Source organism: Canis lupus, chromosome 26, assembly GCF_003254725.2.
Source record: "Canis lupus dingo isolate Sandy chromosome 26, ASM325472v2, whole genome shotgun sequence".
NCBI lineage: Eukaryota > Metazoa > Chordata > Mammalia > Carnivora > Canidae > Canis > Canis lupus.
The window spans coordinates 27,946,992-27,962,526 of NC_064268.1; the positions used below are offsets into that span (position 1 = coordinate 27,946,992).

The window sequence follows — 15,535 nt, forward strand, 5'->3', positions numbered from 1 at the left end:
CCACATCACTGGGCTCCTTGCAGACTGGCTTTCTGTCAGGCTTGGCCACGGTGAGCACCAGCAGGACATCAGAGAGAGGCAGGAGTTTGTTTCTGAGTCAGGGTGACCTCAGGCTGGCTGTGACACTCCACCAAAGGTCACTGCTCCTCTCAAGGGGTCCTATGTCACATGGCTCTTTCCTTCCATGTGTCCCTTCGGGGGAAGGGGCAGTAATGACTCTGGCATCACTGAGCTCTCCCGGGTCTCCCCACTCAATTTTTAAACTGTCCCTTGTGGTATCTAAACCTACATGACTTTTTTTTTAAAGATTGTATTTATCTATTCATGAGAGACACAGAGAGAGAGAGAGGCAGAGACACAGGCAGAGGGAGAAGCAGGCTCCATGCAGGGAACCCGACATGGGGACTCAATCCTGGGACTCCAGGACCACATCCTGGGCTGAAGGCAGGCGCCAAACGGCTGAGCCACCCAGGGATCCCCTAAACCTACAGGACTTATCTGGAATGTGCCACTTGTTTCCCTGGGACTCCAACTTTGAAGGCCCTTAGACGTACTCTGTTAGATACACATTACTCTGTTCATTGTTTAACCTGGGAATTAGGCCCAGGGAGGTGAAAGGACTCACTCACGGCCTCAGCCACAAGGCAGGGCTGTAGCGGGTGGTTAGGACACCCCAGGCCTCCACCCCCAGCCTGACGACATAGGTAGGAATGACTGCACTTGGGGAACGCCGGGACACACTTGCCTTGCTTAGAGACCAGTCTGTGTCTGGTCTCAGGCTTCCCAACAGGATGTGAGGAGGGCAGTGCGTTTAGGGGTCGGGCCAGCTCTCCTCTGCTCAGGCCAGTTCAGTAGTGGCTGTCAGCCTGGTGCCTGCCAAACCCCTCTGGGGGAAACTGTCCAGGGGAGCTGGGACCAGGGCCAGCCTCCCCTGCCCTTGGCCAGAAATCCATTTGGGGAATTAGGAGGAGCCTCAGAGGCCAAGACAGTCTCATTTAGGGGGGCTGGCGATGGCCCACGGGGAGGCAAGGCCCCAGAGTGCCCTGCTGCAGGTGGGTCCCTCTCTGGCTTGTAAATCTGCCAGGAAGTGGGCACTCACATGTTTGCTCAATGAGCAAATAGATAAACTAAGTGCAGCCAGCTCAGGCCTCCCTTTCCAAACCCTGATTTCATCCTTTCTTTAAGGCACTGGGTTGCTATCACTGTTTCTGTCCAGAATGTGGTCTCATCCTTGGCTTCTGCTAACGGCTACCATCCCTTCCTTTGAGGACTTCTCTCCAACCCATTACAGCCTCCTCTGTCCCCAGAAAGGTGGTCGGTCACCTGACTCAGACTGGCCAGTGGGAGTGCTCCACCTTTTGATCCCACACCTGGCCTAGATATGATCCAAATCAGCCAATCAGCGTCTTCCCAGACCTTTCAGTCGGAGCCACTGGGGAGGACTCCTGTTTTGGGGTTTCCAGCTGGCAGGAAATCAGTCTGGTGACAGCCGCTCTCTTGTCCCCGGGTAGAGGGTGAAGGACAGGACAGGCAGGGAGAGGAGAGCGCCCGTTCTGTCCTAGGACCTGGTTCCTGGAGCTCTTTCCCCAAAACCCACCACGTGCAGCCGCACCGCCTTCCCAGGAACAGGACACTTGCTCTTGTGATTTAAGGTAGAGGCCAGCTATCACTGAGCTGAAAGAATCACCCTTTCCACAGGCACCAGTGAACATAGGGGCCAGGTCCGTGCCAGGCACCCAGGACACAAAGATGACTCAGACACTGAGAGCAAACCAGCAGGAGGATGGGATGGGCCCCACACAGACAACATGCACGAGTGGTGGCAGCCCACACAAAAGGATAGGGAGGGAGGGGTGACTTCTAGCCCGAGGTGGAGGGGGGGAGGGTGAGTGGGTGCTGCTGAAGGAAGGCTTCAGGAAGGTGACAGTGTTTGGGCAGTCCTTGAGGGGCTCCTGCAGGTGCAGCAGAGGGGGCTTCCCCAAGCAAAAGAGGCTTAGAGAGAGGGCTGTGTGCATTTGGGGACCTGCATTTAACCTGCTTTGCTAGTGGGGTTCAAGGAATGAAGGTGGGAGATCTAAGGAGGCCTTGAACTTCAGGTGGAGGAGTCTGTCCTTATTCCTACAGACACTGGGGAGCCACAGAAATGTTTCTGGGCAGGGGAGTGGCTGGCTCAAACTGGTGAGGCTGAAGACAGGGAGGCCAGTGAGGAGGCTAAGCCAGGGATCCAAGCAAGAGAGACAGGGCCTGAACTGAGTCATGGCAGAGACATGGGCAGAGATGGCTAGCTAGAGGTAGTTAGGAAGGGCTCAATGTTTGGGGGCAGGGATGGGGCAGATTCAAGGCTGGCCTCCAGTCACTGGGGAGGCAGAAGAGTTATCTACTAACATCAGGGACCCAGGAGGACATGCGGGTTCAAGGGAGGATGCAGAGCTAGGTTTGAAGCTGAATCTGCAGGACCCGTGGGACATCTCGGTGGAGGTGGACACACGGGAGAAAGCACCACGGAGAGGATGCTGGCCTGAAGCCCCACAGTGGGCAGCTGTTAGCCCTTGCCCCACACCCACTGGGATGGTGGTGATGGTGGGCACAGAGCATACATACCAAAGTCGGGGCATTGATGATGGAGAGGTTGTAGCCAAATTGAAAAGTCCCACCAATGCCAGCCGCGCAGATGGTCAGGAGCAGGACCCTGCCCTGCATCTGAGGAGAGAGGGGAGGATACAGAGTGACCTTGACCAGCCTCCGCCCCCCTCCCAAGGCTGGAACCTACCAATCACAGCATTGTAATCTATTTGAACCAGGCAGTGATGTTTCCACTCTGCAGATGAGGCAGCTGATGCAGAGGAAGAGACTGCACATGGCCAGCAGGAAGCAGAGGAACCCCAGCCTCCTGGTCTGAGTCCAGGATCCTGCTCCCCCTGCCACCCTCTCCCCCATCAGCATTTTCCTGAAGTAGACAACAGTTCTCTGACCCTTGGTGCCAGGCTGACCCTGGGCACGCCTGCTGTGGTTCAGGAGCACAGTGCTCTGAGCTGGGGCCCCAGCAGAGTGAAGCTCTGATCCTAGCAGGACAGGAGCTCCCAAGCCCCAGTGGCTTGCCCCAGTAAAACATTCTCCAACAGAGTGGCTGCGCCTCCTTCCCTCACTAAGTTCCTCAATAAGGCTAACAGAACCTCACCAGGTTCCTCAATAAGGCTAACAGAAGGGCCATATGGACCTCTATGCATGGGGACTTGTGGGGCACATGAAGCAGCAGAGTGGCCACAGCTGGTGGCCACGCTTGGGTCTCAATGCCAGCTCTGCCCTTACTGGACCTGGAGATGATCGTGCCTACCTCCAGGTAGGGTGGGGAGGCAGCCAAGGTACATGTGTGCCATACACACTTGGTATAATAGAGAACAGTTGTCATCCTGGGGAGGAAGGATCTTTTTTTTTTATATAAATTTATTTTTTATTGGTGTTCAATTTGCCAACATATAGAATAACATCCAGTGCTCATCCCGTCAAGTGCCCACCTCAGTGCCCGTCACCCAGTCACCGCCACCCCCCACGCACCTCCCCTTCCACCACCCCTAGTTCATTTCCCAGAGTTAGGAGTCTTTCATGTTCTGTCTCCCTTTCTGATATTTCTGGGGGGCAATATCTTGCCATAGGTCTGGAGACTGGTCCATCAGAGGACATGCCTACAGTTCCCATAAGGCCTAAGGAACTTCTTTTCAAGCTGGAAGCTATAGGATGAAGCCAGGTGAGGACCCAGGACTCTGGTCTCACACGGGTGTTACATTAAACCTCCATGTGGGGGGTGCCTGGGTAGCTAACAGTTGGTTAAGAGTCTGCCTTCCGCTCAGGTCATGATCCCAGAGTCCTGAAGTCAAGCCCCACATCAGGCTCTCTGCTCAACAGGGGGCCTGCATTTCCTTCTCCTTCTTGATCGCTGTCTCTCTCTCTCTCTAATAAATAAATAAACAAATAAATAAATAAATTCTTTTAAAAAAATCTCCATGTGGGCTGCATAGAGGTGAGCCTTCTACGAAGATAGATCTGCAGGAAGCAGCAAAAGACCTAGAGCCTGGGGAGTCTGGCTGGCTCAGTTGGAAGAGCCTGTGACTCTTGATCTTAGGGTTTGGGTTTGAGTCCCATGCTGAGTATAGAGATTATTAAAAATAATGATAATAAACTTAAAAAAAAAAAAGACACAGAGCTTGATGACAATTGAGCCCATGGGGCAGGAGATGCTGGCAGGTCTCCAAACTAGCAGGAATTTTTAAAAAAGATTAATTAATTAATTAAGTTAAGAGAGAGAATGAGCAGGAGGGGTGGAGGGAGAGGGAGAGAGAATCTGAAGCAGATGCATGCTGAATGAGCCTGACACGGGGTTCAATCTCAGAACCCTAATATCAGGACTTGAGCAGAAACCAAGGGTTGGAAGGTTAACCCAGGCGGCCCAGGAAATTATTTAATTCACTGGGCTCATGCATGGGGATTGCCTAGTCCTGTGTCTTATCAGGAAGAACATTCCCACATTAGCTATGATGGTGATTATCAATTCAGTGAACAAATACTTCTTGCCTCCCTACTGGGAACAGTAAACCAACTGTTTGGGGTGCTGCGGATATATCCAGTGGGACAGGAAAGAAAATCTCTGACCTCACAGGGCTTTCCTTCCAGCAGGGGAAGGCAGGGCAGGCAATAACAAAATGAACGAGGAAAACACATAGTATGTCAGCTGGTGTGATGAAGACAGAAAGCAGGGAGGGGTGAGAGGGGGTGTTTGAGAGGGTCGTCGGGGAAGGCGACATCTGCACGAGGACTTGAAGGACAGGGGGACACGTGCCATGCAGGTGGGCGTTTGAAGGAAACCAGTGCAGGCTGGCAGAGGAGTGGGAGGACCGGGGCGGGGGGCGGGGGGCGGGGGAAGGGCGCCCAGAGACGGGTGGTGGTGGTGTGGACGATCGCCTCCGGCTGCCCCCGCTGCTCTGAAGCAGGACATCGGGACAGGGTTTGGAGGGAGCACGGAGGACACGAAGGGAGGAGAGTGAGGCGAGGCAGGAGGGGGCGCGGCGACCTGGACGGTGGTGCCCAAGGGCTGCTGCCTCCCGGGCGTGTCGGACCCGCCCCGCCCGAGGGCCGCGGGACCGCGCAGGGGCTGCAGCCTGGGGTGCGCCGGGCCGCGGCTCCTGCAGACGCGTGACCCCATGCAACCTTGCCCTGGCCCGGGCCGTCCCCCGTTCCCGCGCGCCACCTGCTTCCGCTCGTCCGAGCGCAGCAGCGGGTTTGTGCTCCGAGCGCCCCGTCGAGCCTGCGGAGGGCCTGCGCCCGCGCGTTCCGGCCGGTCCGCCATCCCTCGTCTGGGCCGCCTGGGCCGGCCGCGTTTCGGAATTCAGACCTTTCCCCATCGCAGGAGGGTACCGAGCACGTACGCATTTCTCCAGCATTCGCCGCAACACCGGGTTTGCGGCACGGAGCCGCCGCCGCCGTGGCCGCTCGGGGGAAAGCGCATGCGCGCCCCGAGGAGCGCGGTGCCGTGGTTTCTGCGGGCCCCGGGAGCGGACGGGGAGGCGCATGCGCAGTGGGCGTTGTGGCTGCGCTCTCCAGGGGGGAGGGGACGGGGACGGGGACGGGGACGGGGACCGGGAGGGGGCGGGCAGGAGCCGTGGGTGTCGCGGCGGCCGGGTGAGCGGAAGGCGCGCCCCCAGCGCACCCGAGACGACGCGCAGGCGCCCGGGGCGGTGAAGGGGCGAGCGGCGCCGCGAGCTGTCACCCGGGGCTGAGGCTCCTGCTCATCCTCCATCCCTCCCTTTCCGTAGCTTTGAGGCTGAAGAGCCACGCCCGCGTGGTCGGCCGAGCCTGGGCCCTTCGGTGCAAAGCGGAAGGGAACCGCGCCACCCCCGCAGGCGCCCCCGAGGTCGCAGAGGGCTGCATGCTCGCCCGAAGCCCCGTCCTGGCCCCTGGTCCGCTCTCCCGCCCCGGAGTGAAGCTCTGCGGGCCCCTGCCTCGGCCCCGCACCGCCCCCCCGGCCCCTCCCTCCCACTTCCTTCTGCCCCCATCAGGGCCCCACCCTCGCCCGGGCCGGGTGGAGGGGCAGCATCGCGAGGGACCTAAGGCCAGACCCACCAGTCTCTGGAGCGTTGGCATCCGTCAGCCCTGGCCGAGCCCGGGATGTGGGGTGCACCGGGGAGAACCCGCTTCAGGCTGACTGGTGAGCGGCTGGCTCTTGGAGGTGAGGAGCCGCAGGGTCCACAGGGCCTGATTAATCTTTTATTTCTCAGGGCTTCTTGGGCCCTGCATGGAATCCAGGAGGTGGAAGAAGGCCAGATGGAAACCAGACTTGCCTAAGATGCTCTTTGTGGTCACAGACACCTGCCTGAAAGTGGCCTTAGGACGCCATCGGAGCGAAGACTGTGATGGGATGTAACCAGAAGGGAGACTGCGGTATCTCTCTTGCTCATGCCTGGTTTTTGTTTGATTTTTGCTGCTCTGAACTTTTGTTTTTTAATAACATTAAGTTTTGGGGGGTTTTTTGAGAGAGAGCTCTTGGGAGTGGAGAGGGGCAGAGGGAGACAGACAGAGAGAGGATCCCAAGCAGGCTCTACTCTCAGCTTGGAGCCTTGCTGCTGGGGGCTCAGTCTCAGCACCCTGAGATCATGACCTGAGCCCAAACCAAGGGTTGCTTGTTTAACTGACTGAGCCACCAAGAAGTCCCTGCTGCTCTGAGCTTTTAAAAACTCCTGAAAACATTGTGGGTTTTTGGGACAGCTGGGTGGCTCAGCGGTTGAGCATCTGCCTTTAGCTCAGGGCATGATCCCAGGTCTGAGGATTTAGTCCTGAACTGGACTCCCCACAGGGAGCCTGCTTCTCCCTCTATGTCTCTGCCTCACTCTGTGTGTCTCTCATGAATAAATAAAATCTTAAAAAAAAAACACAACAACATTGTGCAGTTTTAAGGAAAAACAATAAAATATTAGCAGTTGCTAATTGCATTTTTTTCTGCACCTGTTGAGATAATCATAGGCATTCTACTTAACTGTTTATGAGCTCAATTACATCAATAGACTTTCTAAGAGTGATTAGTCCTTTAAATCTTAGGATAAACACAACTAGCTCATAGTTTTGTAATTGTTGCTATTAACACATTGTTGGCTTCGGTTGCTAATATTTTATTTAAATAGATTTCTTTTTTTCAAAAAAGGCTATTTTTTCTCCTCTCAAATAGCTGTCTAGCCAGGGCTTATGGATATATTTTTTAAATATTTTATTTATTTAGAGAGAGAGAGGCAGAGACACAGGCAGAGGGAGAAGCAGGCTCCATGCGGGGAGCACAACATGGGATTTGATCCCCAGGATCAGGCCCTGTGCCAAAGGCAGCACTAAACCGCTGAGCCACCTGGGCTGCCTGAATATTTTGAAGTGGGTCACCTAATGGGCCTGCTTATATTCAGCCAGCTGGTAGGTGATCACTGTGTGTCCTTCTACCTTACTTAGGTATCTATTGCTCAAATTGGTTGCCTAAAAACGGCCTCTATGATAACCTCAGGATAAAGAAGGATAAAACATAAGGTTTTTTTAAATTTTTTTTAAGATTTTATTTATTCATGAGAGACACAGAAAGAGAGGCAGAGACACAGGAATGCGGAGAAGCAGGCCACCCCCCACAAGGAGCCTGATGTGGAACTCGATCCCAGTCCCTGTGAGATCACATCCTGAGCCAAAAGCAGATGTTCAACCGCTGAGCCACCTAGGTGTCCCAAAACATGAGGTTTCTTATGAAAATTTAACATCATTAAAAATAAAAATCTAGTGGTGCCTGGCTGGCTCACTGTTAGAACATGAGACTCTTGGCCTCAGGGTCATGAATTCAAGCCCCATGTTGGGCATGGAGCCTACTTAAAAAATAATTATAAAATTAAAAATCTATGTTAAAAGATACCATAAAAAGGTGAGACTAAGAGCTACCAAGTAGCTGTGGAGAAGTTGTCCACAAGCATATGACCAAAAAAGCATTAGTATTCCAGATATATAAAGAAGTCAATAAAGTCTTAAAAAAGAAGAAGAAGAAGAACAACAACAACAACAACTCTTGGGGCACCTGTGTGGGTCAGTCAGTTAGGCATCTGCCTTCCACTCAGGTCATGATCCCAGAGTCCCTGCATTGGGCTCCCTGCTCATCAGGGAGTCTGCTTCTCCCTCTCCCTCTGCTCCTGCTATATCTTTCTCTCTCTCAAATAAATAAAATCTTTTTATTTTTATTTTTTTAAGATTTATTTATTTATGATAGAGAGAGGCAGAGACACAGGAGGAGGGAGAAGCAGGCTCCATGCCGGGAGCCCAATGTGGGACTCGATCCCGGGACTCCAGGATCGCGCCCTGGGCCAAAGGCAGACGCTAAACCATGGAGCCACCCAGGGATCCCAAAATCTTTTTTTTTTTTAAAGAGGAACTCTTAATCCCATGCTCAAGAACTTCTGTTCATATATGCAGCATTGTTTGTAATATTAGAAAACTGTTAACAACCCCAATGTCAATCATCAGGAAAATGGAGAAATGAATTGTGGCTTACAGGAGAATGCCACTCATCAGTAGATAATGATGAACTAGAGGAACAACATTAACATAAAATTAGGTGAAATCAAAACACAGCCTGGATAAAGGTGCAGAAAATTGTACAGATTATAAAGCCTTTACATATATTTTATAAATATTTTATTTATTTACTTTTAAAGATTGTATTTATTCACAAGAGACACAGAGGGGGAGAGAGAGAGAGAGGCAGAGACACAGGCAGAGGGAGAAGCAAGCTCCATGCAGGGAGCCCCATGTGGGATTTGATCCTGGAACCCCGGGATCATGCCTTGGGCTGAAGGCAGGCGCTAAACTGCTGAGCCACCCAGAGATCCCCTAAAGATTTTACTTTTTAAAGTCATCTTGGGCAGCCCCGGTGGCACAGCGATTTAGTGCCACCTACAGCCCAGGACGTGATCCTGGAGATCCTGAATTGAGTCCCACATCAGGCTCTCTGTGTGATGCCTGCTTCTCCCTCTGCCTCTCTCTCTCTGTCTCTATGAATAAATAAATAAAATCTTAAAAAAAAATAAAGTCATCTCTACATCCATCGTGGGACTCAACTCACAATCTCAAGATCAAGAGTTGCACACTCCACTGACCCAACCAGTCAGGCATCCCTAAAGCCTTTATATTAAGAAATATACTTTATATTTGGAAATATACAAAACCTTATGTCTTAGATAGGAATATATGCATATGTAGTAAAAGCTTGAGAGTGTGCTGGGATACTACTAAATTCAGAACTGGATTTAACTTTTTTTTTTAAAGATTTATAGGGCAGCCTGGGTGGCTCAATGGTTTAGCGTCTGCCTTCGGCCCAGGGCCTGATCCTAGAGACCCAAGATCGAGTCCCACATCAGGCTCCCTGCATGAAGCCTGCTTCTCCCTCTGCCTGCGTCTCTGCCTCTCTCTCTCTGTGTCTCTCATGAATAAATAAGTAAAAAAATAAAAAAAAAGATAAAAAATAAATAAAGATTTATATATTTGAGGGGATCCCTGGGTGGCTCAGAGGTTTGGCGCCTGCCTTCAGCCCTGGAGACCTGGGATCAAGTCCCACATTGGGCTCCCTGCATGGAGCCTGCTTCTCCTTCTGCCTGTGTCTCTGTCTCTCTCTCTGTCTCTCATGAATAAATAAAGAAAATCTTTTTAAAAAGATTTATATATATATATATATTTTAAAGATCCTATTTATTCATAGAGACACAGAGCGAGGCAGAGACACAGGCAGAGGGAGAAGCAGGCCCCACACAGGGAGCCCACGTGGGACTCTATCCTGGGTCCCCAGGACCACACCCCAGGCTGCAGGTGGCGCTAAACCGCTGCGCCACCAGGGCTGCCCAAGACATATATTTGAGAGACAGAGAGCATGAGCAGGGAGTAGGGCTGCAGGACACAGAGAGAGAGAGAAAATCCTATCAGACTCCCTGCTGAGCACGAGACTACACACAGGGCTCTATCTCAGGACCCTGAGATCATGACCTGACCCAAAATCAAGATGCTCAACAGACTGAGCCACCCAGGCAGCCCTACTACTATGGACTACTACTATGATAATACTCAGTTGCCCTCCCTTCTCCCCAAAATGCCACCTGACACCTCACCGCAGTCAGCCCCCATGTGCCTAGGTTCCCAGCCATTAATTATTATCCTTAAGCCTGGAAGTTTGAGGTTTCTTCTCAGCAAACATTAACTGGGAGCTTAACCTTGAGTGTGAAGGTCAAGGTGTGAGGTGGCCCCAAGCTATATGCTAATCCTCTCAACAATCCTCTGTGGGTGGCTACAGTCTCCTTTACAGACAAGAACCTGATGATGTAGAAATTGGTGGGGTTCAGAGTGGATGGCCAAGAAATTCTTGAGGCATGTTTGGTGCAAAAAGGTGGTTTTATTAAAGCCCAGGGACAGGACCTGTGGGCAGAAAGAGCTGCTTTGGGGTGATGAGGAGTGGACAATTATATACTTTTAAGTTGGGAGGGGGTTAGGGAGAGCATAAGTGTAAAACTTAGAAGCAAGTTTTCCAGGACTTGGAGGGGGCTAGCTCTTGTTAGGAAAAGGTCATTTATTACTGTCTAGTAAAACCCTAGTCATGAGACCCTTCAGGGGTGTATCAGTGGGCCATATGCTTGGGGGATGACTGCTAACATGTAACTTGGGGGGTAGAGATAAAGGAGATTTTCAAAATAATTTTTATATGTTAAAGAAGACCTTAAAGGATCCTAGGGGGTCAGGCCTTTTGCCCTTTGCAAACCTATTAACGTTGGTGCAGCTGAGCTCCCAGCGAAAGGACGCTCGCCTGTTTCAAGGACTTGCCAATGGGCTGTAAGTAGTAAGGAAATTCAATTATTTTTTTCTTTTGCTCTTGTTTTCCCACATCACCTGAGACCCCACAAGGTCAAGCGTGGACTGGTGACACAACTCCGCTGGAAGCTGAGCTGGTTTTCCTCGGATCCCAAGTCAGGGGCCGACCCTGCCCGATGGGGTCCCCTGCTGGCCCAGATGCATAGGGCCTCCAAAGCACCCTGGAGTTGGGGGTGTGTGCGGAAAGAACACCCCTTCACCCTTCCAGTCCTTGGCTTTCTGCATTTGTGTCACCTAGCTGGTTTCCTGAGGGGGTGGGAGGGAGGGGAGGGGAGGCGGGGTGACCCGCCCGCAGCCCCCTAGGAAAGGCGCAGCAGCAGGTGGCCCGTCTCCCCGGGGTGCGAGTCCACGCCTCCGCGCCCCTCCGACAAGCCCGGGCCTTTCACTCTGCAGGGAGGGAAACTGAGGCCCAGAGCCGGCGGGGACCCGCCCGTGGCACTCAGCAGGAAGCAGGGAGGAGTGTGCTCCCACTGAAAATAATACGGGAGGGCCAGTAGGCGTGACTCCCGGGGGTCGGCGCCCCGGTTCTGCGGCCTCTGCCCGGGTCCCCAACCGGCCTCCAGACCCCCCACCCCGGACCCACTCGGCCGCGCTGGGTCCCCGGCTTCCCCCCGCCGCCCAGACCCGCTCGGCCACGAGGGGGCGACAGAGCCCAGGCTGTGCCGCGGCGGGTCCCCGAGCTCCGTCCGCCTCTCGGCCCGGAACCGGCCCTCCGCCCCGGTGGGGGGCTCCGCTGTGGCAGGGAAACCCAAAGGCCTGTGTCAGTGCCCCTCCTGGTCCGGGCGGCCCCCAAACCACCCCCTCCCGTCCCGGACCCAGGCGCCCCCTCCTGCTCCCACCCCAGGGGGTCCCCCTGCCGGTCCTGCGCGCCCAGCCTGTGCCACACCCGGGGGCCAGGGCCCGGGGAAGCCTGCCTGGTGGCGCCTGAACCCACGCCCTCTGCACCCTGCGGGCGCGCCGGTGGCCTGGGCTAGTGCCTTCCCCTGGAACCCGGGCTCAGGTTGGACCTCTCTCCAGGGCTCAGGCCACGAGCAGGCCAGGCCATCACTGGGACCGAGCACTGGGTGCATCGCTACTCCAGGGGGGGGTGCCTAGCTCGCGACTTAAGGCTGACCTGTCCTGGGCCTGCCTCCTAGCCCTCTGGGCCTCAGTTTCCTTTTCTGTCCGGTTTCCAGGAAGTGCTGCAGAATGGGAGCAGCCTGTGGTTCAAAGTCAAAAGCCCCTCCTGTTCCTCCCACCGGGACAGGGACCAGCACCTTTGCCTCTCACCAGAAGCCTCCCAAGGACCCACGGGGGCAGAGGTCAGGAGGCCTGCTGACCTTGGACACCAGGCTGAGAGGGTGGCAGCGAGCCACCACCAAGCACATCGCGAGAGCTGCAGCAAACACTCAGGGCGCTCCTGCAGTTCTAACAGGTACCTCCTCTCCCAAGCCTCTGTTGTTTACCTGTAAAATGGGGACATCATAACTGACCTGCCCACCGCACAGGGGTTGTGTCCTCTGGCCCCTGTGTGTCTGTTCACCCGCCCTGCACTGAGCAGCCTGAGGACAGGCACCTGACCCTCTCTTGATCCCCACACTTGTCCCAAACAGGGCCTACCTTGGGTGTGTGAACCCAGAGGGGCTGCAGCCCAGTTGGACATCCCCAGGGGCGTAGGGATGCAGAAGGCAAGGTTCTGGGCAGCTCCTGCTGGGTCCACCCCAAATCCTGCTGCACCCTCCTCCTCACAGTTTTCAGTTCTGGGTCTCCTTTCTAATTTAATGGTGCAAAAAAAAAAAAAAAAGCAGAAGAAAGGGAAAGAAGAGAGGGAAGAGGGGGGTGGGGAGGGAGTGAGGAAGGACTACAACCAGCTGAAGCGTCCCTCCTGCTGGCCACCCTTTGATATTTGAGGGCGGGACAATGAGACTGATTGGTAGGAAATTTGAAGCCCTCATAATTAGAAGGAAAGAATGTCCTTGTGGTTGGCTCCTCTAAAAATACAGCTGTGCCCACATCTGGAGGAGATGGGTGGGAGGTGGGGGGGTATGTGGGGGGGGTGGGGGGATTGAGGGGGGTTGGTCAGGCCAGAGTCTGAAGCACTGAATCCTGGGTTCCTTGGGGAGGAGAGGACCCCTCCCAGCAGAGCCCAGGGCAGAAGGAGACGGGAGGGCACCAAAGGGGCCAGTCCCCTGTGGCTGGGCCACCTGCCACAGGGTGGGGACGTGGGAGCTGAATAGGCAGTCCACCCCTTCCTGGGTCCACACTCACCCCTTCATGGAGCCCTCCCACCTCCGCTGCCCAGAGGGGACAAGCAGGGGCCTGGCTGGCGGGTGCGCTGCCTTATCAGCCCCTACCTGACCTGGCCACACCAGGCCCCCTGGCCACAGGCTTCTGAAGACAGAGGGATTTCCTTCTGGATTTTATGATGTTGGGTGGTATTTGTCAGCTTTTATGAATGTAGTGTTTGTTTTGAGTTCTCTAAGTAAATGTTCCCTTTTTGCACCTAATCTTGCCATTTTATTTTAATTTTTTAAAAAGATTTTATTTACTTATTCATGAGAGACAGAGAGAGAGAGGCGGAGACACAGGCAGAGGGAGAAGCAGGCTCCCTGTAGGGAGCCCAATGTGGGACTCCATCCTGGGACCCGGGGATCATGACCTGATCCAAAGGCAGACACTCAACCACTGAACCACTCAGGTGCCCTCATCTTGCCATTTTAATTGTGTGTTTGTTTTGCTAAAGGGGCCCCAGTAGCTCGGGTAAGCCAAGGGTGTGGAGGGGGGATTCTGGTGGCATGGCCAGCGGGGGACAGGCCACAGGCCAGCGCTGCCTGACGACCTGGTAATGAGCAGGAAGACTGTTGAACAGGGTGGCATCAGGTTCCACAGTCACCTCAGGGCCGCAAGAACCAGACCCACGTTCGTGGCCTCCCGGGTATGCAGACAAGCGACACACAGTCACAGGGCTGGCCCATCTTTGTACCGCGTCTTGCGCTTCTCCTGCCGGCACTGGCATCCCGGCCCTGCCACTTGGCTGAACCACCCAAACCACCACCCACGGCGCCGAGCCGGAAAGTAGCGGAGGCCAGGGAGAGCCGTCGGCCAGATGCTCTGGGATTCTGAGTGGCAGGCCGGACGTGGCTTTGACCTTCGGGCAGCGGTCGCAGAAGGAAGTGGGAATGAAAGGCAATTGCTGAGGATTGAGACAGCTGGGCCCGAGCTCCGGCTGGCCGGGCAGCTGAGGCTGGGAAAGGACCGGCTCATCCAGGCCTCAGGGGTCAGAGACGGTGAAACTGAGGCCCAGGCTGACAGCCAGCACCCACGCTGCTCAGCAGGGGAGCATCAGCGAGGAAGCAGAGGCTCATGGTGGAGACACAGAAGCCCAGAGACGCAGAGAGGTTTTGCCTCCCAACTCTGGCTGGAGAAGGGTGTGAGGCTGCAGGACACTGGCAGGTCGCTGGTACCCTCCACAGGCTTGCCCCGCAGGTCGTGCCTGTCGCTCCCTGTGCTGAGCTCCCCTGGGGCCGGCTCACCACCTCGCCACCAGTCCTTTCCATCACTCCTCGTGGTGGCAAAGCCAGCACTGGCACCTTGGCGTCTTGGCACCTCTCTCTCTAGCTGAGTGTCCTCAAGTAGGTGACTTAATCTCTCTGAGCCTGTTTCTTTATTTGTAAGAATAACCTACTTGGTAAGGTGGCAGTGCCATATTGTGTGATTTATAAAAAATAGATATATTTGGTCATTTGGATGACCAAAATATATTCTCGCATATAGTGGGTCTTTTTTTTTTTTTTTTAAGATTTTATTTATTTATTCATGAGAGACACAGAGAGAGAGAGAGAGACAGAGAGAGAGAGAGGTGGAGACACAGGCCGAGGGAGAAGCAGGCTCCACGCAGGGAGCCCGATGTAGGACTCGATCCTGGGACTCTAGGATCACGCCCTGGGCCAAAGTCAGGTGCTAGACTGCTGAGCCACTCAGGGATTCCCTCCCCCACCCTTTTTAAAATATTTTATTTATTTATTCATGAGAGACACAGAGAGAGTCAGAGAGAGAAGCAGACTCCATGCAGGGAGCCCGATGTGGGACTCGATCCCGGGACTCCAGGATCATGCTCTGGGCCAAAGGCAGACGCTCAACTGCTGAGCGACCCAGGTGTCCCTTTTTTTGTTTGTTTAAATTAATGAGAGACACAGAGAGAGGCAGAGACAGAGGGAGCAGGCTCCTTACGGGGAGCCCGATGTGGGACTCGATCCTGGGACCCTGGATTCACACAAACCCTGAGCCAAAGGCAGATGCTCTACCGTTGGGCCACCCAGGTGTCCCCATATAGTACATCTTTATCCATAGTTCCTTGCACACAACTCCCCAAACTCTTGGAATTTCTGGAAGCATAAGCACAAGGGAAGCATCTTTTGTTATAATATTTGTTCTCTCATCCTCAGTTCCTGAATATGCTTCAGAGCCATAAAGGTGAAATGGGTGTCTTATTACTCACAACAAGGTCCTTCCCATCACAGCTGGGTTTATGTTAACGAGGAGACTTTTGGAGAGTGCTTAAGGATGAGGGCTGGTTGCCAGGAGAACCACCCACAAATGTAGCGGTGGAAATTTCAGTCCCCCCCTGACCTGAGGGTAG

At 54.1% G+C, this 15,535-nt stretch overlaps 1 protein-coding gene and 1 long non-coding RNA gene across 9 annotated transcripts in view; one reads left to right on the forward strand and one right to left on the reverse strand.

Moving 5' to 3' along the window:
* SLC2A11 (solute carrier family 2 member 11) overlaps positions 1-6,224 on the reverse strand; it is a 21,491-nt gene extending 15,267 nt beyond the window's left edge. For 3 of the 7 annotated variants that reach the window (XR_007406157.1, XM_049101787.1, XM_049101789.1), the window contains exons 1-2: positions 5,243-5,547; positions 2,602-2,700 (exon numbers count right to left, since the gene is read on the reverse strand). Coding sequence is in view for 6 of the 7 variants with exons in the window: in XM_049101787.1 (XP_048957744.1) it covers positions 2,602-2,700; positions 5,243-5,341 (198 nt within the window). In the remaining variant the exon portion in view is untranslated. Of the gene's footprint in view, positions 1-2,601; positions 2,701-5,242; positions 5,548-6,114 lie in introns of those variants that run through there. The other 4 variants (XM_025474743.3, XM_049101788.1, XM_049101786.1 and 1 more) reach the window with 4 other exon arrangements.
* On the forward strand, positions 6,061-12,930 carry LOC118352390 (uncharacterized). Of its 2 annotated transcripts, XR_007406160.1 has the most exons (4): positions 6,061-6,199; positions 6,270-6,432; positions 9,331-11,090; positions 12,093-12,930. It is a non-coding gene; the product is annotated as an uncharacterized LOC118352390 (long non-coding RNA). The 2 variants fall into 2 exon arrangements; XR_007406159.1 differs by lacking the exons at positions 9,331-11,090; positions 12,093-12,930 and having other exon boundaries at positions 6,270-6,980.
* The last annotated feature ends 2,605 nt before the right edge of the window (positions 12,931-15,535 follow it).